This window comes from Puma concolor, chromosome A2, assembly GCF_028749965.1.
Source record: "Puma concolor isolate L17-30 chromosome A2, mPumCon1.1.hap2, whole genome shotgun sequence".
In the NCBI taxonomy this organism is placed as follows: domain Eukaryota; kingdom Metazoa; phylum Chordata; class Mammalia; order Carnivora; family Felidae; genus Puma; species Puma concolor.
The window spans coordinates 171,306,118-171,331,431 of NC_141668.1; the positions used below are offsets into that span (position 1 = coordinate 171,306,118).

Below are 25,314 nucleotides of genomic sequence, written 5' to 3' on the forward strand. Positions count from 1 at the left end.
TTTGTTGTTTTTTTTTTTGATCAGGCGCGCAGTAGACAGCCCAGGCGCCGTCGGGGCCTCGGGCTCAAGATGGCTTTGCTGCCATAGCTCAGGGCCGGGCGGCGGCGCCGGCGAAGCCCCTGGAGGCCGCAGGCGGGGCCGCCCGCACCCTCCGTCCCTCCCCCCGCGGCCACCTGTCCCTGCCCACGGGTCCGCGAAGCGCCTCGGTTCCTCGAGGGCTGGAGTTTCTGATCAGGCGCGCTGCGGGCAGCCGCTCCCGGGGTCCCTTGCGGCGGCGTCCCGGGGGCCTGCGGGGGCCTCGGAGCAAGATGGCGGCAGCGGGGTCCGTGAGGCGCGGGCGGCGGCGACCGCGGCGCCAGTGAGCGGCCCGGGGGCCCGGGCGGCTCCGGGCCGGGGTCCCGCTTCGGGACGGACCATGCTACGCTCCACCGGTTTCTTCCGGGCCATCGACTGCCCCTACTGGGCTGGGGCGCCCGGGGGACCCTGCCGGCGGCCCTACTGTCACTTCCGGCACCGCGGGGCCCGGGGCCCCGGCGCGCTGGTCGGCGGTGGAGCGGCGCCCTCCGCGGCAGGTAATGCCCGACCTGGGCTTGGCTCCCCGACCCGGGGCTAGACTCCACGGCTGGGACTTTCCCGGCTCCTCCGTTCTCGGCCCAGACCCCTCTCCGGACGCTGGTGGGCGTCGTCTCGCCAGCCGGGACCGGGACCACCCACCCCGGGGCCCGGTGCAAGTCGCGGGATCTGTGCGAGCCTCCGTTTCCATGAGCGTACGGTGTAACCGTGAGGGGGCATGCCGTCCTACAGCTGTCGCGAGGGTGCAGTGAGCTAGCGCAGGCCGAACGCTGAGCACGGGGCTCGGGAAACGAGCGCGGCTGACACTGGTCCGCAGGCCCAGGACTCCCCCTGCCTTTACTCGCACCCGAGTTTCTCGCTGGGGTGACCATCCCCGCCGCGCCCCCAACCCCAGGTGCCGTGGCAGCTCTTGTCTGCTGCTGCGTTGCGTTCCCCCTCCGCGCCTCCAGTAGTGGGGTCGGGAGGGTCTTAGGAGCACCTACTGTGTGTCGAGCCCTGTGTCAGACGCAGCTGGACAGGGAGTAAGCCAAACCCGAGGGACTGGGACGGGAGGGCGGATAGGCTCCCAGGAAATTACCTTCTTTTGGTTGGGCAGAGAATGTTAGCGGGCTGCACGTCGTATCCTCGCGGTGATTGTCATTGTCACGGCAGAGTTTGGTGAAAGCTGGGAGCGCTTCTTGTAGGAGGTGTGGGATTTCAGCGGAGACTTTAAGAACGGGGAGGGGTGGGGGGAAGGAGGACATCACAGGGAAAGGCTTGGAGGGAGGATTAAGTGGTGTCATTCCTTCTGAGGGAAACTCAGGCTCCCGCTGGTGATCTCTGTCCTTCAGGACTGGCTCTCCCTTTCCATCAGACCCAGACTTCCTCATTCAGCCTCAATTTCAAATTCCCTCTCTGTCTTTCCCCAGGAAAAATGTTTTTTATTTCAGAACCGTCTTCGAAAGAGGAGTGCGCCGGCTGGGATTAAATAATAGGCCTGTTTTCCCATTTTGCCAAGGAAAGAACAGTAGGGTTTTTTAAATTTCTCGCACGAATTTGTTTAGCCCCCCCCGCACCTGCAGCTGACGGTTTGCAGACAGCCAGATGCGAGCGTTCATTGCCTGGCTCCCCACCTGTTCTGGGCACGGGGCATTCAGAGCTGCGAGCCACAGGCGCGGCCGTCAGGAACCTGCAGTTGAGAAGACAAAACAGAGGTGCCCCCTGGTACCTCAGCATCGGGTCATTATCACTCCCGTCTCTCGTGGGGGCCAGGAAGGTGGCGGACAGCACGTTGGAGGCATCTGGGAGTCAGTGCCCAGCTCACGTGTGGAGGCGCGGTTTCTTGACTCCATTTGTTTGCCTCTTGGTGTCCTACGCATTGCTTTGCAAAGAGCCCCCTGGGTTTTGGGTTCCTCTGGGTGAGTCCAGAGAGGGCCGGCCCACTCCCTTATGCCCCTGACGTTCTGACTTGGCCCCAAGTCTGCATGTTGCCTTCCAGCCTTCCGTTCTGGGGTGTTGATTTCTGTCCTCGTGTGTCCCTCCCGTGGTAAGTCACTTTTCAGATTTCTTTCTACGTCAAGAATGGCCAGTTAGTTTCCTAAAGGATCATTTCTAGGAGCCTGTTTGGTGAGGAAGTCCTGTGTGCCCCACTTGCTATAGGGGAAAAATGCAGCTGTCTACCCCTTTCCGTGGTGGGTCTGCATTTTCTTTTTGCAGGGAAGGGAGGGAGGGGAGAGAGGGGAGGGAGGGGAGGGAAGGCCTGCTTTCTGGTAGCGCCGCCTCTCCTGCAGAGGGGCAGGGCCAAATCCCAGCTCAGCCTCTTCCTTGCCATGCAGCCGCTCTGACCCTCTGTTTCCTTCTCCGTGGCATGCTTCTGGGGTCGCTGCCCTCTGAGGACGCCAGGGGAGAGTGTGTGCCTAGTCCTTTCCCTCCCTTTCAGCTTCCCCCTGCTCCAGATTTTGACAAGCTCAGTTTCCTATGGGTCGGAAGAGGCCGCAGCGGTCCAGATGTGCACAGGGAAGCGCTCTTGCCAGGGTGGGCTGGGCCAGCTTTGCTTGGACTCATTTTTTTTTCAACGTTTTTTTTTTTTTTTATTTATTTTTGGGACAGAGAGAGACAGAGCATGAACGGGGGAGGGGCAGAGAGAGAGAGAGAGGGAGACACAGAATCGGAAACAGGCTCCAGGCTCTGAGCCATCAGCCCAGAGCCTGACGCGGGGCTCGAACTCACGGACCGCGAGATCGTGACCTGGCTGAAGTCGGACGCTTAACCGACTGCGCCACCCAGGCGCCCCTGCTTGGACTCATTTTTAAGCAACAGCGTTGCTAAGGTGCTTGGTGGACGCAGCCTGCAGGTGGGACGTTGGGGTCCCCGTGAGGCCCAGCACCTCCAGTCTTGGGCCGCTGGGCGCCTGAGACTTTTGGCAGAGTCTGAGGCCCGTGAGGGGCCGGGGCAGGGATCCTGTTCCTTCCAGACCTTCAGCTCCAGCCCCGTGCCTCCCAGTGTGGGATTCAGGATCCCCACCTCCGAACTTCGGTGTGATATTGCCCAGTTTCGGCAGCACGCACTTGGGCAGGCTCTTTAGGACTCTGAATGGTAGGGATGATTGTCCCCATTTTACAGATGAGGAAACTGAGGCCCAGAGATGGGAAGCCACTCTCCTGTGTGCACGTGGCCGGTAAGTGGGGTTATGGGATTGAGTTTGGGCAGTCAGGCCCTCGCCCCACGCACCACCTTCCTCCAGTTTCTGCTGCCCAGCACCTGCGTGTCTCGCACACACCTGGGCACCCACTGTGTGTCAGGCTCAGCGCTCTGCGCTCTGCCCTGGGGCCGGCAGGTCACAGTGAGTCTTGGGAGACACAGAATTGTGACATCTGAACACGAAACCTGAGGACAGGCTGGAAGGCAGGAGCGGTCACGGCCGTGGCAGGGGTGGCGGCTCTTGGGGCAGCCCTGCCCCTGGGCTTCACATTTCGGCCCTTGAAGGCCCTGCGTGGTCCGGAGCCCCGAGAGCGAGCACCGCTTCTGTAGGGCAGCTCTGAGCCCACAGAGTCCTGCAGAGGAGGGGGCTGGAGCCAGAGAGATAGGGCCTCCCAGCAGAGGGTGGGTTCTGTTTCCTCCGCGAGCGGACTCGGGACAGGAAGGGCACGGCCTCAACGAACAGGCAGCCCCCGAGGCGTGGCCACGCTGCCCCTCTGCTGCTTCCTCTGTGGGCGGGGTGCCGGTGGGTTTCAGGGGGCGACTCCCCCACCACGGAAGTGTGCTTTCCTGCGTCCGGCCCGTCAGCGCTGTGAGCGTTTCTGTGCCCTGAGGCCGTGGGAGAACCCCAGCAGAGCCTGGTGTCTGGAGGCCTGGCCCGGCCGAGCAAGGACCCTGCACCGTTTGCTCGCTGGTGGGCACGTGGGCTTGAGCTGGGCGTCCTGCGGGGTCTGGGTGGGAGCTCTCAAGCTGGTTGGAGGAATAGTAGTCCCCCATCCTCGGGGCCAGGCCTGCCGTGGGGGGGTGTGCTGGGCGCCCCCGGTCGTGACGCCCCTACCCCAGCTGCAGTGACAACAGACGTTCCCCGGTGTCACCCCGTATCCCTTGGTCATAGGCTGATTCTCACTGCAGCCACTTTACTTTGTTTTTCAACTTCAGCCCCTGCCGCAGCCCCCAGGGGCCCAGCCGCGCAGGCCTCCCACGGGAGAAGCCGTTGGTATCCTTGGTGGTGCTTCTGCTGTGCCGTTGCTGGTTTTCTGTGAGGATGGCATTAGAGGAGAGATGTGGGGGTTTTCCGTGCCCCCGGGTGCGCCCTGCCTGTGGTTTCAGGGGCAGAGTCCCAGCCGGTGAAGCCTGCACGTTACCTCTGTTCAAAGCACTTCTTTTCAGGACTTGGGTAACGTTTGTTTTGAAAACATTGGACGATCCCCAAAAATCCGAAGAAACACGTGGAAATTGCTGCAAATCCGTGCCTCCTGGCTTGCGGTGTTCCCCCTGGCCTGAGCTGGAGGAGGCCTGCTGTCCTTTCATGTAGCTGTGACCCTGCTGCACTGGTGACGTCGGATCGTGTTTTCCGAGGCTCCGCAGCCCCGGTGAGGAGAGGGGCTGTCCTGGGACCGAGTCCCCAGCTTTCCACACCTGGCAGTCCTCTGGATGCCCGAGGAGCCTTAAAAAACCTGCCTTCGCGCCCTGAGCCGGTCTGGAGCCACACACCTATCGCTGTGTCTGCACATAAAGCTGCTTATGGCCCTGTGACCCTGCCCCCAGGGGACTCGGAGTGGTGTCTGGGGAGGTCTGTGGTTGTCGGTTTGGAGGAGCTCCACCCGTTCGTGGAGCGGGTGGGGGCGCCCCTCCCCGTGGTGCTGAGCACCCAGCCCCCGCGTGGGGCTGCCTGCGGGGGGCTCTCCAGGGGCTTCGGGGAGGAGGTGCGGCCAAGGCGGGGGTGCGGAAGAGCCCTTGGCCCCGAATGAGGGCATTCCTGGCTCCGCTTTCTGTTGTTCAGAGAGCCCGTCTGGCAGGGGGCCTCCAGCAGGTCAGCGGTACCGCCCGGGCCTCAGTTATCCCTTCCGTGAAGCGAGTAATGACACGGGCCCTCGGTGGACAGAGCTGCGGGAACGTTCTCCCCTCTGCAGCCCGTATCCCCTTTGCAGAACAATCCTTGGGGCTGTCGAGGGGTATGCGCATGGGGATTCTTTCTGCTCCGTGTGCGTGGGCAGTGGGCAGACTGGTCGGTGTGATGTGGTGCACGACAAACAGCCGGGCGCTAAGAAGGAAATGGACAGCGGGTAGGAGGCATGGGGCTCACCGGAGCCTGGAGCCCCCCGGGCGGACTGCCGGGGAATCAGGGAGACGTCTCCTGGCCACCGCTCTCCTCCTTCGCGATAGCTGCGTCCTCCAGAGTTTCTGCCGTTGGCTTGTGCCTTTTGAGGAAGCGGGCACGTGTGCTTGCCGTGTGAGGGCCTCTGGTCTGGCGGCCCCCCAGGCGCTGCAGGTTTCTGGAAACGGCCACGTGGAGCACCTGGGGGAACCTGCTTGTTGCTGTAGTTTACTGGAGAACAGGGTGGGAGGCTGATGCGGGGCCCAGCTCTGGGGGTGGGGCTTGGCCTGGACACGTGCGTACACACGCAGGTATATCTGGGTCCTGGGTGTCTTCTGTAAAATCAGGAGCTAGCCCCAGGACCCTGCAAGGGCTCTTCCGGATGGATCTGAATTCAGTACATACCTGGGGACCAGGATGGGGCACCGTGGCAGCAAAGGATTGGTGTCCAGCACAGATAGGGGCTGGGGTCTGGGGAACTGGGGGTTGCAGGGACATCGGGCGGGTGTCCCCAAGCAAGTGGTTGCCGAGCTGGGTTTTGAAGGGTGAGTGAGTAGAAGTTTGCCTGGCGGCTGGAAACAGGGGTGGGCATGGGGGTGGGGAGATGGTAATCCCTGGTTGGGACTGGGAGACAGTGCAGTGAAAGGCCTGGAATCTTCTGTCCTGTGGTTTGGGGGGAACTGGGGCGGGGGAGGGGAGGCTGCTCGCCAGCATTGCTGCCATCCCCCGCGGCTCCAGCAGGGGTCAGTGTTGCGACAGTGATTCTGACTCCTCCAGCACGGACCCCTGAGTACTGCTGTGGTCTGGGAGTCCACCCCACAGACTGGGAGGTGGGGGTGGGTGCAGGGGACAGGGGGAGGCAAGGCCCAGGAGGTAACAGGGAGGGCATGTCCGGGTAGCACCGGGACCGCTTTCACTCCAGGCACATCCGGGTGAAGCTTGTCCCTATGTGTCCTAGTTGACGGTCACACAACACTGTTGTTTGTCCTGGGAGACCTGTGTGCTCTTCTCCAGCGGAGTGGCCCAGAGGGCCCTCAAAGAGCAGGAATGTGGGTGCTGTTTCAGGAGACAGGGCCCAAAAGCTCTGGGGCCCCCATCCCCACGCACCCATGAGCACAGGCCTGCCCAAGCAGCTGAGTCCCACCGCTTCTGCAGGGACAGTCTCGGAGGGCTGCCTGGAGGAGCCGCTGAGACAGTCCATCGGGCTCTGGGCAGGAAACTGTCCAAATATGCGGGTGGGGGAGGGGCTGGCCTACCTGGGAAATCTGTCCTCATCACTCCCCACCTCCCCGCCCCCCCAACTCCCCCCCCCCCACCCCCGCCCAGCACCTTCCTGGGGGATCAAGTAATAGAAGCCACTGATGCTGATGGGTGATGTTGGTGTGTGGGCTCTTAGGGGACACAGCCGGCTCCCCCCGTGTCTTGAACCCACGTTCCAGGAATGGCCGTGACGGGCGTGGCCTTCCTTCCCTGCCAGCTTCACCTGGAGCATCCAGAGGACACTGTTCCACGTTCTAGGCCTCCCAGGACCTCCCAGGAGCCTGTGTTGTGGAGGAAGGTGACCCCAGGAACATCCACTGGCCAGCGTGTTGGAAATGCACCAGGGCCAGAGCGAGAGAACTGCTGAAATCGTGTGTTCGGACCCTGAAAGTGATCTGCACCTGCCGTGGACTGGCTGTGAGGGCAGAAGGGGGGCCGCAGTGTTCCATGCCCATGGTGGCCTGGCCACAGGAGCAGAGGGGGCGCCGCAGAGAACGGGCCACGGTCAGCTGCACCCCTGGGAGGCCCGTTGTTGCCAGTGCGGCCTAGTCCTTCGAGGGTGCTGTTCTGTTGCGTTTTTGTGCTCTTTAGGGATTTCTGGGTTCTCTTTGTTTTTTTGGCCTGTGCTGTATGCTTCCCTGTGTTTTTGCCGCATGGTTGAGCCCCGTCGTATTTAGACTCCGCGACTCCACGTGGGTACTGCTGTCCTGGTCCTCCCAGGATCAGGCCCTGGGGAGAGCGCGGAGTGCCGAGCGACCGGTATTCCCAGGTGTGCCTGGGGCCCTGGCCTCGAGCTTGCTTCTGGGCTGGGGGCTTTAGAGCTGAGGGGAGGCTCCAGGGGGCAGAGGGCAGTGAGGGGAGGCCGTGCAGGGGTCGGGCCGTCCAGTGTCATCAGCCCAAGGTGGAGGTGGACCCCAGGCCCCGCTCCCCAGGCACAGCCCAGGTGTCCCTCACGTGCACTCTCAAACACCTGCTTCTGTTGGCTGTCACGGTTCTCTTCCTGCGTGTCTGGGGTGCCACAGGCAGCCACAGGCCTCTGCCGTCTGCTTCGGAATGAGTGAGTGGCCAGGTACTTTTTCCATGGGCTTCAGGCTCCTGCTGTGTCCAGTGGGGCACTTGGATGTCCAGGAGTGGCGTGTGGGGGGCCCCGGGAACAGAGACTCTGGGCCTGGAGGGGAGTAGTGACAGCCAGCCCCTCTGAGGACCTGGGGACTGCCCTGCCCCCCATAGGGGTGGTGAGCGCTCAGAACCGCTGTGCCCCAGTTGGCTGTCTACGCTGCATTCCAGCCGAGCCAGCCCGGGCTGGCCGTCAGCCAGTGTCCTTTCTGCCACCGTGGTCTTCTGGGGATGTCCCCCCTTTCTGCGAGGCCTCGCCCCCTATGGAGTCCTCAGAACATGGGTGGGTTTAGTGTCTCCACTTAGGCTTCACACAAGCAGCCAGCGTATCCTGCTTATCTCTGGTGCTGTAGGGACCGTCTCCTCCTGTGTCCCCGCCGCCCCCGTGTGGGGTCAGCCGGCTGTCACTGCCACCGCCACCGGGGTTGGAGGAGAGCCCCGCTGATGTCTTTTTTTTTTTTTTTTTTTTTTAATTTTTTTTTCAACGTTTTTATTTATTTATGGGACAGACAGAGACAGAGCATGAACGGGGGAGGGGCAGAGAGAGAGGGAGACACAGAATCGGAAACAGGCTCCAGGCTCCGAGCCATCAGCCCAGAGCCGGACACGGGGCTCGAACTCACGGACCGCGAGATCGTGACCTGGCTGAAGCCGGACGCTTAACCGACTGCGCCACCCAGGCGCCCCCTTTCCCCCCCCCCCCGCTGATGTCTTATCAGAGCTCAAAGCCAGGGTGGGACCGCTGTGCGCTGTGTGCTTATCGGCTTTGGACCTTGGGCCGAGTAGAAGGAGGGGAGCGGCGACGGCCAGCCCTTCAGAAGGCAGCGCCGGCTCTCCTTTCCGGAGCGGGGAGAGGACCCAGGCTTCGGGGTCAGACCTCTCCAGCTGGGCGGGGCTGGCAGCTAGGCTGGCCAAGACCCCGGCTCCTTATCTGTGGAACGAGGGCTCTGTCCGTGCCTGAAGTTCCCGGTGGGGCTCACGGACCTCCCCCAGTGTGGCCTCCGTGCTTGGCCGGCTCGTCGAGTCCGCGTGCGTTGTGGAGGGGAGGCCGCGCGGTGTTGTCCGGAGCGGAGTGAGGCGCAGAGGCGCGGGTGCGGCCAGAATTGGGTGTCTCCCGGCAGGGGGAAGGGTTGGGGTGACTGGGGCCGGCTGCCCTGTCCTGCTGTTCTCTCAGCCCCTTGTGGTCTCCGTAGCGAGCCTTGACCCAGCCCCACGTGGGCTCTTGCACTCAGTGACCCACAGCCCTGGAAAGCGGGGGTCTGGCCTTCCCTTGTGGGGATGGGGAAGCAGGCCTGGGGTCCACCACGCTGGAAGCCTGTCCTAGAGGCTGGTGGTCAGAGAGGGTGTCGGGCCTCCACGGCCGGGAGAGCCAGAGGCGGGCGGCTCTGTCCTTCAGCAGGGCAGGTCTGGTGGACGCGTGGCCTCCGAGGGCACAAAACCGAGGCTCAGGCACCGCCAGGGGAAGACTTGGCCTGTGTGGGCTGGCGGCAGGGGTGGGAAGAGGCATTTGGTGACTTTCCTTTTCCAAAAATCAGCCCAGTTGATCTTGCTTTTCCAGGGGCAAACCCCCACGGGAGCGCTCTTGGCTCCCATCTGGATCAACCCCCTGATCATTGGAAGACGCCTTCCACGGTGCCCTGAGGGCCGGCCTCACAAGGTGCCACCTGCCCAGAGCCTTCGGCTGTGTTCCTGCAGGCGGGTGGGCAGTGCCCCCAGGGCACCCCGCGGCTCGCAAAACATTTTCTTGGGGAGCTCCTCCAGTTCCCACAGGCTCCGCCAGGGACCCGGCCCTCCGAAGCAGGGCGGGGCAGGGGCCACGTGCCTGGGGAACCGGTAGCTTTTGCTCTCCCCTCCCCGAAGCCTCAAGTAGCCTTGGCTGGGGCTCAGCGGGCACCTGCCTGCAGGGACTGAACTCTGGGCTCCCTGTGCCACGAGGTTGTAACAGAGCTCCTGGCAGCTGCACTCAAAGCTTCTAGACCTGTCTAGAGACCCTCAGGCTGTTGATGAAAACTTACAGGATCAGTGGGGAACCAGAAGCCCCACAGGGGCAGGCTCTTGGCCTTGACCTTCTTAGGCCCACTGAGGGTGTTGCTTTTTGCTTTGTGGTCTTGAAGGCAGCCTCCAGCTGGGGCTGAAAGCGCCCTGTGTTGGCAGGGCTCATACCGAGGGGCTGGGTGCTTGGACTGGGCTCAGCCGGGGGCTGTACCCCCTTCAGAGTCTGAGCTGCTGGGACCCCAAGTGCACTCGCCCCTTCCCGGTTGAGAGGCCAGGGTGCTTGGAGGCTAGAGAGGGTGGAGCGAGCCGGTGTGACCGCCCTTACAATGCCAGTATGGGCTCCAAGGTGGAAAACGAGACGGCCTCCCTCCTGGCCTCTCTGCCTCCGGTCCCCCAGAGCTAAGGTGGCCTCAGGCTCTTTGTGGGGCCTCCTCTCTCCCTCCCTTGGGGGGAAACCCTTCCTTTCAAAATGTATAGTGGCTTCATTACTTGGAACCTGGCTAAGGGGCTCCTGGCTGCCCTGCATTGTTTGTAGCCCTTTTCCCTAGGGAGGGGTAGGGAAAGACCCCCCCCCCCCAATCGGTGCCTCCCTGACCGGCCCCTGGGGGAGGGGCATTGCCGTTAGGTGGACCCTAACTCCCATCTCCCCCACCAGGGGGAGGACTCTTAGCCAAAGGAGGGCAGCGTGGGGAGTGAGGTGGGCCGGGCCGGAGGCCCCTTTGAGACCCGCCAGTCCAGCCCCTCCAAGCCCCTGGTGGACGTGCCCAGTAAGTGCCCCCCAGCTTGTGGCTGGTCTGGGCGCTTCCGCTTTGCTGGCAGCCAGGACTTCTGCGGGGAGGAGAGGGCAGGGCACTGTCTTCCCTCTGTTCACTCAGGGGTCGTTAGGCTGGGGCGGGTCTCCCATTGGTGCCTTTGGACTGGTTGGGGGGTCAAGGTGGGCTGGGAGGGAGGCCCCCCTCTGGGTGGTCCCTCCACCTCTTACCAGGGGCGGCTGTGCTCCCTGCCCCCAGTCTCCCTCCCCCGTACCCTCTAGTGTTCAGCTGTGAGGTGGGGGGCATGGAGTGGCTGCTTCCCCCCGCCCCTCTGGTTTTGCCTCCTGTCTGCGTCTGAAGCATTTCTGTCCGCTCCCTTTCTGCCGAGTACGACTTAAGATATGGGCTCCAAGGCAAAAGGCAAGCCACAGGCCGCAGTCTCTCCCCTCCCTCGGGCCCCAGGCGGCCCCAGCCCCAGCGCTGTCCCCTGCAAAGCTCCCTGTCCCCTGAAGGCAGGCAGGCAGCCCCAGGGTTTGGTTTCCTTTCCTTTCTCGAGTTTCCTGGGGCCACTTTCCTGGGGCCACGGTGGCCGGCACCACCACCCGGGGCCTCAAAACAACACAAGATTTCCTTACCCGAAGAGGTCAGGGGTGCAAAATGGGTCTCACCGGGCTACATCCGGGTGTGGGCAGGGCTGGTCCTTTCTGGAGGTTCCGGGGGAGAGTCGCTGCCACACGGTCAACCACAGGGCATCGGATCCACAGACATATTCTTCGGTGACGGTGGAGAATTATCTCCGGTAAGGTCTTTTAAGTTTGTGAGTATAGTTGACCTACACTGTTACGTTATTTTCAGGCATACCGCTTAGCGGTTTGAAAAGTTTGTACGTTACGCTCGGTTTTTTTAAACATGTTCTACGCTTTAGATGGGATTTCTAGCAAAGTCTCTGAATTCCGGAATACGTCAACACGGCGAACTTGAATCTGGTGTATTGTCCCTTTCTTGGAACGGTGGGCTTCATTTGGTCACATTTTATGGAGAATTTCCGCACCTCTGTCCATGAGGGAGAGTCTCTGGTGGGTTTCGTACCGACGTTGGTGGCACTGGTCGTGCTGGTCTCGTAGACCATGCCCTGGAACCTGGAACAGAAGCAGGATTATCTGTCTCACAGCCGCCCCGGGGGTGGTGGGGGTGGGGGGTGGGGCATGACTGTTCAGACTGATAGAAACGTTAAAAGGACGTGAGGGGGGCGCTTGGGTGGCTCAACTGGCCGGGGTCCGACTCTGGGCTCGTGGGTTGAGGTGGATGCTGGCTTGCTCTCCACCCTACTTGGCGTTCTCAGAATGCGATGTGACTGGAAATGCTTTTTGCCGCTTTGCTCCGTGGGGCCGCAGCACGGACGGCACTGTGCCTTTCCTGTCCCCTCACAATCGTGTGTGGGTGTCCTTCGTGGCTCCGTGCTCCCTGACGGTGGGTCCCTCGGTGGCTCCGTGCTCTCCTGGCGCATGCACGGCCCCGTGGACGTAACTGCGGGGAGCAAGTTGGCGGGACAGAGCCCTAGGGGTGACGCCTCTGGGGTGGCCCTGGCCCAGGGGAGTGGGCGAGGGCCGTGGCTGCTCCCTGCCTGGCCGGCCAGCCTCCCGCGCACACCCTCCCGGCTCCCGTCCGTGGGAGGCAGCACGCCGTGGCTGCGGTGTGGGCCAGGCCCGTGGGACTCTCGTTCTCACACCGGCTCCTGGGGCTAGTCGTCCAGTCTGTGAGGTCGCCCCTGCCCCACCCCCTGCCGGGAGGTCTGTGGACGAGTGGCCGTGCCCCCGGGGGCCCAGTTCTGCCTCCTGGCCGGGCCGGGCCGGCCTCCCTAGGGCTTTGCCAGAGGCCCCGCCCCCCCGTTGGTTCTGCTTCTCTGCTCTTCCCCGGCGGCCTCGGGGGCGAGGCCCGGGCTGAGGCTGTGGCCCGACGTTGGCCCGTGTGGCTGCGGCTTCTTCGGGGGTCCTGCTCACTGCCATTTTCTCCCGCTTCCCGTTTCAGGGCTTGGATATGACCCGTACAACCCCGAGCTGCCCAAGCCCCCCGTGCAGAGGGAGAATGGCGCCCTGGGCAGCGGCGGGGAGCCCCGCTCGGACATCCTGGAGCTGGAGCTGGTCAACCAGGCCATCGAGGCGGTGCGCTCGGAGGTAGAGCTGGAGCAGCGGCGGTACCAGGAGCTCCTGGAGACGGCCCGCGAGCACCGCTCGGCCGAGGCCCCTGCCGTGGCGCCCCGAGGCCCCGCCGCTAGTCCCGCCGCGGGCCTGGACGAGGACGCCTTCCCGCTGTCCTTCGATTACAACCCTGGCGGCCGCCCGGGCCTGTTAAGCCCCGATGCCGGCTACCAGCCCACTCCCCTGGCCACCGCCGCCGAGGCGGCCGGCAAGTACTCGCTGGCTGTGGATCGCGCTCAGGGCCACGGCGGAGGGGCTGGCGGCGCCTTGGAGTACGTGCCCAAGGCTGTGAGCCAGCCCCAGCGGTACAGCCGCCCCGTCCCCAGCGGCAAGTACGTGGTGGATGACTCCAAGCCGTCCACGGACCTGGAGTATGACCCTCTGTCCAACTTCTCTGCCCGGCTGCTCAGCAGGGCCAGCTCCAAAGATGACAGGGCCCCCAAGCGGCCCCGGGGCTCCCGGGGTAGCGAGCCCTACACGCCCGCCCTCAAGAAGCCCTGCGACCCCTTTGCCGGCTGCGACGCCAGGTTCTCAGACTCGGATGATGACGCCGCCGCTCCGGGTGATGGGCCGGTCACCACGAGCCCCCCGCGAGCCCAGGCGGGCCCCGAGGGCAAGGCCCCCGGGAAGCTGGCCTCCAGGGAGGGCCAGGAGACCGAGGAGGGCAGCCTGCGCGAGACCAAGGAGATGGCCGTGCAGTATGACGTCGAGGACCTCGGGCAGCCCCCCAAGGGTCCCGGTGGGGAGCCCGGGGCCAAGCCTGGCTCCCCGGCCAGGGTCTCGCAGGACCCCAGCGGCCCCAAGGAGGGGAGACCCAAGAAGAAGAGAGGCGGGGCCCTGCCCGCCCCTGGCCGCAAGGACGGTGTCCGGAGGAAGGACCGGGGTAAAGACGGAGAGCAGGAGCGGCCTGCCGGGAAACCCTGTGCAGACCGGAGGGGCGCGCGGGCCGGCAGCCCCCGGCACAGGGCCAAGCAGCCCGAAGGGACCAAGAAAAAGCCATCTTCGGCCACCCCGGTGGCCAGCTCAGGGAACAGCCGGCCCGACCGCGGGGGTGCCCACCAGCTGCCAAGCAGGACGGGCGGGAAGACGCCGCCGGGGAAGCTGGCCGAGCGGAAGGCCCGCTCGCTGGACGAGGGTGCCTCCCGGGACGCCCCCAAGCTGCAGAAGCGGGCGCTGAGCCACGCGGACCTCTTTGGGGACGAGAGTGAGGATGAGGGCCTGGGCCCGGGGCCCGCGGCACCCCCCGCCCTGCCCTGCCTCAGCTCCAGCTCGGACTCGGACTCGGACTCGGACCGCAGCCTGGGCTGCTCCCCCGCTCAGGGGCCGCGCAAGCGCCTCAAGGCCCCGCAGCCCCCCTGTCCTGCCCCCGCCCCCGCCCCCGCCTCCCCCGCCTCCCCCTCCTCTTCCTCTTCCTCTTCCTCCTCCGGGGCCGGTGGGGATGTGGACTACTCAGCTTTGGAGAAGGAGGTCGACTTTGACTCCGACCCCCTGGAGGAGTGTCTGCGCATCTTCAACGAATCCACCAGTGTCAAGACAGAGGACAGAGGCCGGCGGGCCCGGCAGGTGGGCCCTGCTGGGGGGGTGCTCCCCTCCCTCCCCGTCCAGGAGCCCCTGCTGGCGCCCTGCTGCCCCTGCACCTTGTCCAGAAACAGAGCGCCAGGTCCCCCAGGCAGGGCCCGTGGCCACCGAGGCCCCGAAACCAGGGAGACTGGGCAGAGTTGGGGGGGGGGGGCAGCTCCCCTCTCCCTCGCCCTTCATCTCCCGCCCCCCTCCTTCCCACGATCTCTCTTCCCCTGCCCCCCACTTCCCTCTCTCTCCTTTCCCCCCTTTCTCCACTTCCCTTCCCTCTGCCTCCCTCTCTCCACTTTCCCCAGGCTACTCCTGTCTTCCTCCCCTCCCCACTTCCCTCCCTTTTCTCCTCCTCCTTCTCCTTTCCCACCTCTTTTCCTTCCCTCCCCCCCCCTCCTCTCACTCTCCCCCCCCACCCCCCAAACTCCAGTGCGCCCACGTCCCGCCACCAGAGGGTGCTTGCTTTGAACAAAGCCAGAGGGGCTAGTCCCTGCTCGGAAACCTGCAGCTTCTGTGCGTGTCACAAGATCGGGCCGCCTGCTTGGTCCTTCAGTGCTCTGCTCTGCTCACAGACCTTTGAGGTGTTGCTGTTCAGATTTTTTCCCTCTGTTCCCACATTTCTGAGTTGCCCCGTGTGAGCTGGCGAGGGAGGGGAGCAGGAGGCAGTGGTTTGGGCCCGAGACCACCTTGGCCGGGGCCTGGGTCACACTCGGGCTGGGTGCGTCTGCAGGAGTCGCGTGCAGGACTGGCCGACACTGGGGTTTCCCCATCTGTGAGTGGGCAGAGCACGCCTCCCGGTTCGGGGTGTGAGTGGGCAGAGCACGCCCCCCGGTTGTGGGTGAGAGCCCCACATCGTGTTTCCAGACCCGGTAGGCCCTCCCTTGACTGTGTTCCCGCTTTCCCACCTCACTCTCCGTGTCCTTTCTGAGTTACATATTCGCGGCGGGGAGGGTAGAGGAGTCGCCGCGCTGGTGTGGGGGTGAGGTCTGAGGGAGGAACCTCATCGAGGGTTGAATGTGTGTTTCAGCCTCCCAAGGAAGAGAAGGTCGAAGCCCAGGGGCATTCGGGCCTCACCACTCTGTTCCCGGGGCAGAAGCGGAGGATTTCTCATCTCTCCAAGCAAGGCAAGGAGGTAAAGTCCACTGCTGGGCCCTGAGGGGAGGCTGGTGGGAGAGAGAAGGCCCCCGGCCTCTGCTGACGGCCTCCTCTGGCAGGCACGTGCCTGGCACTCCCCACGTGGTGGCAGAGACGTGCTTGGGGCCCACCTCCAGTCTTCGGTTCGGTGCTGGGGGGGTGGGTGGCGCGGGGCACGGTGGGACACGGGGGGTACTGCTGGCTGTGAGCTGTGCTGTGTGATCTTGGACCGGTGGCCCGACCTTGCAGAGCTGGATCCCACCCCAAAGAGAGAAACAGCTGTCGGTGGCATAGGGAAGGCTGGGGCAGAGGACCGGGCTCTCTGCCAAGCACCTGGGAGCTCTGGTGGATTCTATCACCAGACCCTTCCCCTGGCTAAGCTGAAGGCCAGAGAAAACGGAGTCAAGTGGGATTGGATTAGCGTGCCAATCCAATCAGGGGCCTAATGAGTCCCACCCACGCCGCGCCTATATCGGGGCCAAGGGCAGGGCCTAGGCATTCCGAGGCCAGGAGCCAAGAGAGCAGGGCGGCCGAGGTGCCCTGGGACAGCGAGGCAACATGAGTTTGAGGGCTAATGCGTGGAGCTGGCTGGTGCCTGCCAGGGTATCTGAGCACTCAGAGGAGGGCGCCGGGGCCGCGTGCCTGGCCCTGGCCCCGGAGCCCCTGCCTTCCTGTCCGTGGCCCTACCGTCAGCCTTTTGCCCCGTGTGGCCTGCTCTGGGTGCTCCCAGCATACAGACCCCCCCGGGAATTTGTCATCACCCAGGCAGAGCCCGGGAGGAGAGGCCCAGCGCCCCCTGCCCGGCCTCCCACCGCCCAGGAGGTGTGCTACCGGCGGGCCCAGCAGGCCCAGAGGGACTCCGCCGCCTGGCTCCAGGCCACCCAGCAGCCGGCCGAGAAGCCGTCATCCTCCGTCCACATCTCGGCCCCCGGCGAGAAGAGGAGGATCGCCCACGTCCCCAACCCCCGCCTGGCTGCAGGTGAGTCCCGGGGCACAGGGGCTTGGGGGTGTGACAGGAGCCCAAGGCCAGGCTCTGCTTCTGCCAGCGATGGTGAACTCCAACGGGGCCCAGCTGGGGCCTCAGTGTGCTGGTCTGTGGAATGGGGATAAAAGTTTCCCTCCGCTGTTAGCAGGAGGCTAACTCAGGCCTGATGCAGTGCCCAGCGGCTCCGGGCCTTTCCCGGCCTTGGTGTTGGTAGCCGGGGGGCTGGCTCTGGGGGGTCTGCGGGGTGCCTTCTTCCCACCCCTTGTCTGTCTAACAGACCCAGAGAGTCTGTTGTGCCAGCTTCCTGCCTCCCTCTGAGGCCCTGACCCAGGGATCTCCCTGTGACTTCCACTCTGTCCCTGCCTGCCTGATCTTTTTGTCCTTGCCTCCCCCGGGCTCCTGAGTGGGGGCACCAGGCTCTATACCGTGATACCGGGAACGGGGGGGCTGGCCTCGGTGGTCTGTGGGGCTGGGGTTAGCGAGGCTGTGGCCCCGGAGGCGCTCAGCTTGGTCGAATTGAGCCAGCTGGTCTGGAGGCCCCTGGGGCTGTGTTTCCTTCTGTCTTGTGGGTGCTTCCCCCGCTTGGTCTTGTGCGAGAGTCAGGTCAGACCTGCGTGGTCTGACCGGCAGGACACTCGGTGGCATCTGGAGCTGGGGAAGTGTGAGGGGGGCCCCTGGCTACTCGGCCACCTGGAGGCCCTGTTCAGATGCACATTCAGCTTCTCTTGGGTTGTAGAGGCCCCCTGCCATCTGACCAGCTTCGGGGGGCACGGGGGGCGTCCTTGCTGCTGGTTCAGATACTCCCTGGAGTCACCAGGGCCTAAGGGGTGGGCCCCACCAGGTAGTCCTCCACAGCCCTCCCCTGCCTCTCCCTGCTTTAGGATAAACTGTCTGGATTCTGCTCCTTCCCCTCCCCAGAGCTCCCGAGTTAGAACTTGAGGGCAAGAAGTGTGCACTGTGGATCTTCAGCAGTGGTTTAGCTGCAGGGACAGGAGAGGACCCCGAACTGTGTGGATCCTGGGACGCGGAACCCCTCCTGCACGTGACCGGGTCCCCTGGGTCATCCTCCGTGGCTCGGGACAGGCCTTGCCACAGTCCTCACCAGACACACTCGGGGTGGCATTGACTCGCAGATGGCCCGGCACCCTTAGACCCAGTGGCACGCTTCCCGAGCTGCAGGGGGTCGCCCGAAGTCGAGGAGTCCCCTCCGATGCCTCGTGCTGGCTTTCGTCCCCAGGCGCAGCCCGGGTGCTGCGCAAACAGTCCGTGTGTGAACGAACCTAAGAGCGGTCTTTCCGTTCCGGAAGAGCGCGCGTTTTCCGCCCACTCTGCAGAGGCCGGCCCTGGCGCGGGATGGGCCGCGGCCGGCTTGTGGTGCCGTGGTGCCTGCAAGAGGTCGGGGACCTGGGCCCCGTGCTCTCCTCACCCGCTCCCGTTCTTTTGTCGGCACAGAAGCCCCGTGCAGGCGCGTGCGCACGCCCGCAGCCCGGCCTCCGGCCCCCGCCGCCTCCCCGGAGCCCTCGGAAACAGCCCGGCAGGCGGGTGCCCTCCTCCCCGGGGAGGCGGGAGACTGTTTGCTTTGTGACCTCATCAAAGGGAGAGGCAGAACACACAGGCAGCGGAGGGCCGGCCCCGCTGGTCACAGTGACTGGGCCGGGGCCATCCTGTACCCTCTGGTCCGCAGCCCAGGAGCGAGGGCCTTTCCTCCCTCATAGGTCGATGCCTCGGAGTCGGGGGCCGGAGCATGTGGCAGAGGCTTCCCACGCGCCCTGCCACTCGCCGGGCCGCCCCGGCGGAGACGTTGCCTGAGCCGGCCTCCGAAGCCCCATTTGCGTTCCCCCCTTCTCGATGGACTTGCCCGAACGCACATAGAGCCTGATGTCATTCCGTAGCCCGTGCCCCACAGCCCGGCCCGGCCCCCTGTGCTCCGAGATGCACGTCCTGCTGACGCTGAACGACCGCGGCTGCTGGGTGCTGTGCAGCTCGGTCATGGGTGTGCTCTCTTCCTGCTCTCACGTCCCCTGTGCCCCGCCAGCCCCCACAGGTGCCAAGAGGACCCTCGCCGCCAGCAGCGGCCGGCCTCCCAATGGCCCCGAACCGGGCGGCCAGCCCCTGAAGGCGCGCACGCTGTCCGGCATGGCGTCCAAGACCACCGCCACCGTCACCCCCAAGCGTGTTGCCCACAGCCCGTCTTTACAGGTGAGCGCCCGCCCCCCCCGGGTCCCCTGCCGCGGGAACCTGGGCTCCTGGCTTGCCGACGCCCCTGTGCTGCGTGGGCGCTCCTGCCCTTCCGGCTCCCTCTGCTGCCTTTGCTAACAGACTCCCCTCGCCCAGGGCGGCTTCAGTTCATAGACGCTGAGCAGCGGGCACGCGGCCATGTACCCCCCCGCCCCCCACCACGCCTGCCCTCAGTTTCCCCTTTGGCCAACGCTGCCGCGGCTGTGCTGGCCTCAGTGAGCCAGGGATGAGCTCTCGCGGGCCCCGAAGCCCAGAGTTTCCAGCAGGGTCCGTCCTGCGTGTCGGTGTCCCGTGGGTTCTGCGATACACATCAGGGGACCAGGCACGGTATGGGCCGTCTGTGATGGGTCTGTCTTCTCTAGAGTTTAAAGAAGCCCGTTATCCCAAAAGAGTTTGGGGGCAAAGTCCCCACCGTCATCCGCCAGCGGTATCTCAACCTGTTTATTGAGGAGTGTCTCAAATTCTGCTCTTCAAACCAGGAAGCAGTAGAGAAGGTGCGTGACCCTGGGAGGTGGCCGTGGGCCGGCTGGGGGGACAGCGGGCTGGGGTGTGCGTAGGGGTGGCCAGGTCCTAGGCCGAGGGGCCGGGACCTTCCCCCCCCCCCCCCCCCCCGCCGAGCACAGGGCCACAGGGCTGTGGTATGTGTTCTCAGGCGCTGAATGAGGAGAAGGTGGCCTACGACCGCAGCCCCAGCAAGAACATCTATCTGAACGTAGCTGTGAATACCCTCAAGAAGCTCCGGGGCCTGGTCCCCAGCTCCACACCTGGTCTCAACAGTAAATCGGGGCGGGGCGGCCAGGGTGTCACGTCTGCGAGATTCAGGTCTGCGCCTCTAGCAGAGGGCCACGGGCTCCCCCGACGTGCTGGGGCTGCTCCCCACCCGGGCTGTGGGAGCGGTGGGGCGGGGACCCCAGCCGCCAGCTCTCTGCTGCTCCCGGGGCCGGGTGGGGGGCAGACGGGGACGAAAGCCTGCAGGGAACGTTGGTGGCAGGTGCAGGCTCCCGCTTGTCGGGCCTCTGTCGGAGACGGCTTGGTGCCGTGCCCTCAGAGCAGCCTCTTCTCGCTGTTGACCACGCTCCTTAGAGAGCCGGGTCTCTCGAGCCGAAGGCCACCAGCTAATGGGGCGGCCTCTTCAGAGGCGGAGCTCGGTGGGGCCCGCTCTGTGCGTTAAGCTCGGGGTGGGGACGGGGAGGACGTTTCAGGACTGCTTCTCGCGGGCATGCTGCCGTGTCCGTCTGCAGGCCTCCCGGCTCTCCTGCTCTTGCCTTGGCTCCGGCCCCGGCCCCTCCACCCCCTACAGCTCCCCCTGGGCAGGTTCCAGGGGCCCCAGGAGGCCCGGGACTTCCAGGCCACCTGCAGCCCGTCCCAGAAGAGTTGAGGTCACAGGAGGTCAGGCCTCTCCTGACCAGCGAGGAGCAGGCCAGGGGACAGGGCAGTATGGAGGGGGAGGGTGCACTTGGGAGGGACGAAGGAGACTGAGTGTAGTTTTTACCCCTCCCCCTTCCAGAAACCAGTGGCCGGAGGGTTGTGTCCCACGAGATGGTTCTGGGGGGCAAGTTGGCCACCAAAACCAGCTTCTCACTCAGCCGCCCGAGCAGCCCCCGGGTGGAGGATCTGAAAGGTGACCTGCCTGCCCCTCCCACCCCCCTCCCCACCCCCGGGCCACCTGGGGGCCCAGCAGTGGCTGCCGTGGCCGAGCTCCTGTCCCCCCCCTCCCCGCCACGGCTGTCCCGGCCTCCCTGTGGGCTGACCACCTATGCCTGCTGTCCCCAGGGGCCGCCCTGTATGGCCGCCTCAAGGAATACCTGCTCACCGAGGACCAGCTCAAGGAGAACGGCTACCCCTTCCCTCACCCCGAGCGGCCGGGGGGCGCTGTCATCTTCACGGCCGAGGACAAGAAGCCCAAGGACTGTGAGTGGCCTTCAGCCCCACCTGTGCTCGAGGAGGGGCAGGGAGACGGTGGCTCCGGGAGGGCCGCGTGGGGACAGGGAGTGGCAGGGCCTGATGCTTCCCCTCCCCCCGTAGCCGCCTGTAGAATCTGCTGCCGCTGTGGCACCGAGTACCTCGTGTCCTCATCCGGCCGCTGCGTGCGCGAAGAGGAGTGTTACTACCACTGGGGGCGGCTCCGCCGGAACCGAGGTGAGCCCCCCCCGCCCCACCGCCCCAGCACAGTGGGTGTCGGGGCTGTGCCTGGGGCACGGGGGAGGCCCGGCCCTGACCGCTGCCACCTCCCTTCCAGTGGCTGGCGGCTGGGAGACTCAGTACACGTGCTGCTCGGCTGCCATCGGCTCTGCCGGCTGTCAGGTCGCCAAGGTAGGTCTCCTGGGCCCGCCGATGCTCCCTCATCTCGGGAAGGGCCCCCAGCCTGCCGGGAAATGAGGTGCAACCAGGGCCAGCCCCCTGATCCCCCGTTTCTGTCCTTCGATCGGTCTGTCCCCGACTCTGGCGGTGGCCTTGGAAAGAAGGGGACATCCCCTGGAGAAAGCCCGGCACCAGCCTGGCCCCTCGAGCCTGCCGCCCTCACCCACCCTCCCCTCCTCTCCCCTCCCTTGCCCTCCCCTCCCCTCCCTTCCCCTCCCCTCCCCTCCCCTCCCCTCTCCCCCCTCAGCAACACGTGCAGGACGGCCGGAAGGAGAACCTGGAAGGCTTTGTGAAAACTTTTGACAAAGAGCTTTCGGAAGATGCTCACCCGGGCGTTTATGCCCTTGACTGTGAAATGGTGAGCTGGCTGCCGTGGGTGTTCTGTTCGGTGGTCGTCCCGCTGCTGCGCCCACAGCTTTGAGGTGGGGGTGGGGGTGGGGGGTCTTAGGATAGAGAGCAGGTAGAGGGAGGAGCCGGGAGCAGAAGGGGGGTCCTGCCAACGCCCCCCCCCCCCGCCCCGCCCCCGCCGTGTGCCGGGCTGCATCCGTTGCGCCTCCTCGAGGCCTTGCCGGCAGCTTCTGAGAGAGGGCTCCCCCCACCCCGCCACCCCCCACCTCCAGCCAAGTAGATGCTCTGACCTCCCCCCTCAGCCCACGCTGCGGGCCGTATGACACGGCCCTGGCTGGGTAGTGGAACGCCGGCCAGAGGCCTCGGGGACCGGGGCGGCCTCGTCCTGAGAGCGCTGGGTGCGGGGCGGGGCGCACGGTCACGGGAGCCCTCTCGGCCCCGCAGTCCTACACCACATATGGCCTGGAGCTGACGCGCGTCACCGTGGTGGACACAGACATGCGGGTGGTCTACGACACCTTTGTCAAGCCGGACAATGAGATCGTCGACTACAACACCAGGTGTGGCCGCGCCCCCCCCCCCCCAGCCCCCCCCAGGAGCGGGCACCCGCCTCCCTCCCTGGCTACCTTCAGGCTCCCCGCTCCGCCCACGCCAGGTTTTCAGGGGTCACTGAGGCTGACCTTGTGGACACGAGCATCTCGCTCCGGGATGTCCAGGCCGTCCTGCTGAGCATGTTCAGCGCTGACACCGTCCTCATCGGACACAGCCTGGAGAGCGACCTGCTGGCCTTGAAGGTACTGCCCGCTCCTGGGGCTCCTGGGAATGGGAGCTGTGGGGGCGGGTCTGAGCCCCAGGCACCTTCCTACCCTGGCCCTCCCGGGGCCCTGGACATGTGGTCTCTGCCCGCCTGCCCGCCCGCCTGCAGGTCATTCACAGCACCGTGGTGGACACGTCCGTGCTCTTCCCGCACCGCCTGGGCCTCCCCTACAAGCGCTCCCTGCGGAACCTCATGGCTGACTACCTCAGACGGATCATCCAGGACAACGGTGAGCGGCCGGCGGGGCCGGGGGGCGGGGGGGGGGGTGGCGGCGGCGGGGCCCGGGGGCGCACCCACTCTGACGCGTCCATCCGCCCCGCAGTGGACGGGCACAGCTCCAGCGAGGACGCCAGCGCCTGCATGCACCTGGTGATCTGGAAGATCCGAGAAGACGCCAAGACCAAGCGGTGACCGCCGCCTGCCCGCCTCTCCCGCAGCCCCGGCCCGGCCTCTACCCCAGGCCTCTTCCAAAACAGTGCAATAAATCTCGAGAGCTAACCCTGTCCACGTCGCCGAGACATGGAAACAGAGAGAGCGGGACGAGCCGGCGGCACAAGAGCCCCAAGCCGAGACCACCTGGAGCCCTGACCGCCCCCCCCCCCCCCCCGACCTGGCCCCTTGCGCCGCCCCCGCCTCCCCCCCCCCCCACACACACAACTCTGTCCTCCGGAGACTGCTGCTCATTCCCAGACGGGACCGGGACAGACCCCACCCGGCACCCAGAGGGCCCTGCGGAGTCCCTGGCAGCCAGGCCTCCCGCCCCTGCCGCTTCTCCTGCCGGGCAGGCTTTTCACGGGTGTGTTTGAGACAGGGGTTGTCTTTTTTTATTTTGTATTGTTATTTTTATTATTTGTAATTTAAACCTGGCGATTCGCACAGTTGTCTCTCCCCACCGGAAAAGGAAGACCCTGGTGCTGCCTTCCCCGTTGGGGGCGGGGGAGCGGGGGGGGGGAGAAGTCGGGGGGCCGGAAGCCGGCACCTTGGCAGCCACCAGGACGGAGAGTCCAGTCTGGCCCGGGCCGAGCGGGTGGAAACTGGCCTCCCCAGACCCACCTGGACTCCGTGACCTCTGGGAACGAAGCCAGCCCCCGACCCCTGCCACCCCCCAGGGCCTCGCCTTCGGGACCCCTCCAGGGCCCACCAGCCTCTGGACCCTGTCTTCCTGCTGGAGCCCCGCCCTCCCCCTCCAGGGGCTGTCTGTAAAGGCCTGCAGCCCCCCTAGGGCCCTGACCCCTGGTCCCCTGACCCGAGGCAGGAACAGAATAAATGTTTGTATGGATTTTAGATCTCGTGGCGTCTGGTGGTGTTCTTGGTGCCTGGTGAGGCTCCACACTCAGCTGCCCCCAGGGTCGGGTCTGCCCCTAATTGGGGAAGCGGAAATGGAACCTTGTTCATCTTCCCGAAAACCATCTCCTGCGGTCCCCGGGCCCGTCACGCTTCTGGCCCCCTTGGGGCTCTGCGATGGTGGAGGTGGTGACCCAGTCCTGTGAGCGGAGCTGGCTTGGCTGGCTGTCTTGCTTATCCATGGGGTGGGGAGCGAGGCGCCCTGGAGAGCCACCGTGCTGTGTCTGAGGAGCTAACGCGCACAGGGGAGGGTGGCCACCTGCCCCCTCCCCAAGTGCCGGCCCGCTGCTCCCGGGAGGTGCTTGTGTGCACGGGGCTCAGTGATGGACTCGGCCTGTCACTTGTGCCTCTTGGGGTTGTTGAGGTCTCCACGGTTAGTCCATTTAAGACACAAAGTGCAGCCAGAGATGAGCCCGTGGAGGGGCAGGTGGGGGGCGCCCTACGTGTGGAGGCAGGAGGGCTTTTGGAGGAGGGCCCCTGCCACTCCCACTTCGGCTTCTGCTAAAGGCCAAGAGGGCAGGGTCCCAGGCTGAGGACACGGCAGCCTCTACCCCCGAAGCGCCCTGGGCCAGCGCTGCCGAGGACTGGGTGCCCTCCAGATCCCGAGGGGCCCTCACGGGGGAGTGGTGACTGAGTCGGGGCCCCGGCCACTGTCGTGTCCCCCTGAGGCTGTTCTGACCATTTGACTTTCTCCCACCTCTTGTGTAAACAAGTAACTTTCTAAATAAATGGTGCAGGGCCGTTTCTGTTTCTGTGTGGTGTCGTTCCCTTCCCCCAGAGCATAACGAGCCCCCCAGGGAGACCCAGAGGAGGGGTGCAAGCTTTCAGCTGGCCAGTGAGGCTCTTGGGGCTGCAAGGAGGGAATGGGGTCCCCTGGGTCCTTCTCATTAACCACTGGGTACGGGCTGGGTGTTTGTCAAGTGAATGAATAAGAGGTTTACCAGTGCCCATCCCCCTGCCCACCCTCAAAGGCCAAGGAGGGTGTGCAGACCAGGCTTCGTAGGAAGAGGGAGTGGGGAGGTTGCTGCTCTGATGGGGGGGGGGGGAGGTGTCATAGCCTGTGTGCTGTCCTCACCACCCCATCGCTCCCTCATCACCAACATTTGCTCATAGGTGATGCTATGAAGGGCCCCAGTGCCAGGTGGAGAGGGGAGGCTGGGCATGGAGTCCAGCGCAGGGCAGAGGGGGGAAGGTGGTGACAGTGTGAAAGTGCCCAGAACCAACTACCTTCCTAATTTCCATATTTCCCAGAGGATTTCTAAGAGTGAAAATATGAAAGCGTTCAATCATCTCTTGTGTCCGCCCAAGTTTGCCCCTCTCCCTGAGTCCCCACTGCTGGGGACCCTAGCTTCAGCAGCCCCCCCACCCTGGCTCAAGCCCCCCCCCCCCACCCAGCTCCCCCAGCCTCGTGGCTGTCCCCCACCCCTGTCACCTTCAGGAAGGCCCTCAGAGCCCTGGTCGCCCGCTGGGTGGGCTCACACCGGGCCAGAACGTCGTGGGCTTCCTCTAACGGTCTCTTTTACCTCCCCCAGCCCAGCACCTAACACTGCACCTGAGCTTAGAAGGTGCTCATTAATGGGTACCGGATGAGGGAGTGAAAACCCAGGACGCAGCTCAGACCTGTGATTACCTGTGCGTCCTTCCTGTGTCCCTAGCCCCACTCTGGTCCCGTCCAACCTCGGCCAGGACCAAGTCTGCTTTACAAGGTTCCGCCCCTAAATTACGGGCGGATTAGTACCCAGGCCCGAATCGAGGCCCCCTATCCCGCCCTGGGGTGCAAGGTCCCGCCCACTGATCCTCCCCAGTCCCAGCCTGCCCCTATTTTGACAACCCTCAGCTCCTTGCAAAGC

At 65.0% G+C, this 25,314-nt stretch overlaps 1 protein-coding gene across 1 annotated transcript; it reads left to right on the forward strand.

Moving 5' to 3' along the window:
- Positions 1-282: 282 nt before the first annotated feature.
- On the forward strand, positions 283-23,404 carry REXO1 (RNA exonuclease 1 homolog). Its single transcript, XM_086699648.1, has 16 exons — positions 283-572; positions 12,499-14,231; positions 15,265-15,369; positions 16,137-16,350; positions 18,392-18,555; positions 18,957-19,088; positions 19,247-19,370; positions 20,102-20,215; positions 20,368-20,505; positions 20,620-20,733; positions 20,834-20,907; positions 21,203-21,313; positions 21,748-21,863; positions 21,959-22,097; positions 22,229-22,349; positions 22,443-23,404. The coding sequence occupies exons 1-16, from the start codon at positions 416-418 to the stop codon at positions 22,529-22,531; spliced, it is 3,645 nt and encodes a 1,214-aa protein (XP_086555774.1). The 5' UTR covers positions 283-415; the 3' UTR covers positions 22,532-23,404.
- Positions 23,405-25,314: the final 1,910 nt, after the last annotated feature.

What these genes read in the sequence shown, in the direction of transcription:
- REXO1 (XM_086699648.1), top strand. Translation starts at nt 416, where the DNA reads ATGCTACGCTCCACCGGTTTCTTCCGGGCCATCGACTGCCCCTACTGG. An exon ending in TCTCCAAGCAAGGCAAGGAG is followed by an intron (nt 15,370 to 16,136) that starts GTAAAGTCCACT and finishes GTCATCACCCAG; the next exon opens with GCAGAGCCCGGGAGGAGAGG. An exon ending in ATGCCCTTGACTGTGAAATG is followed by an intron (nt 21,314 to 21,747) that starts GTGAGCTGGCTG and finishes TCGGCCCCGCAG; the next exon opens with TCCTACACCACATATGGCCT.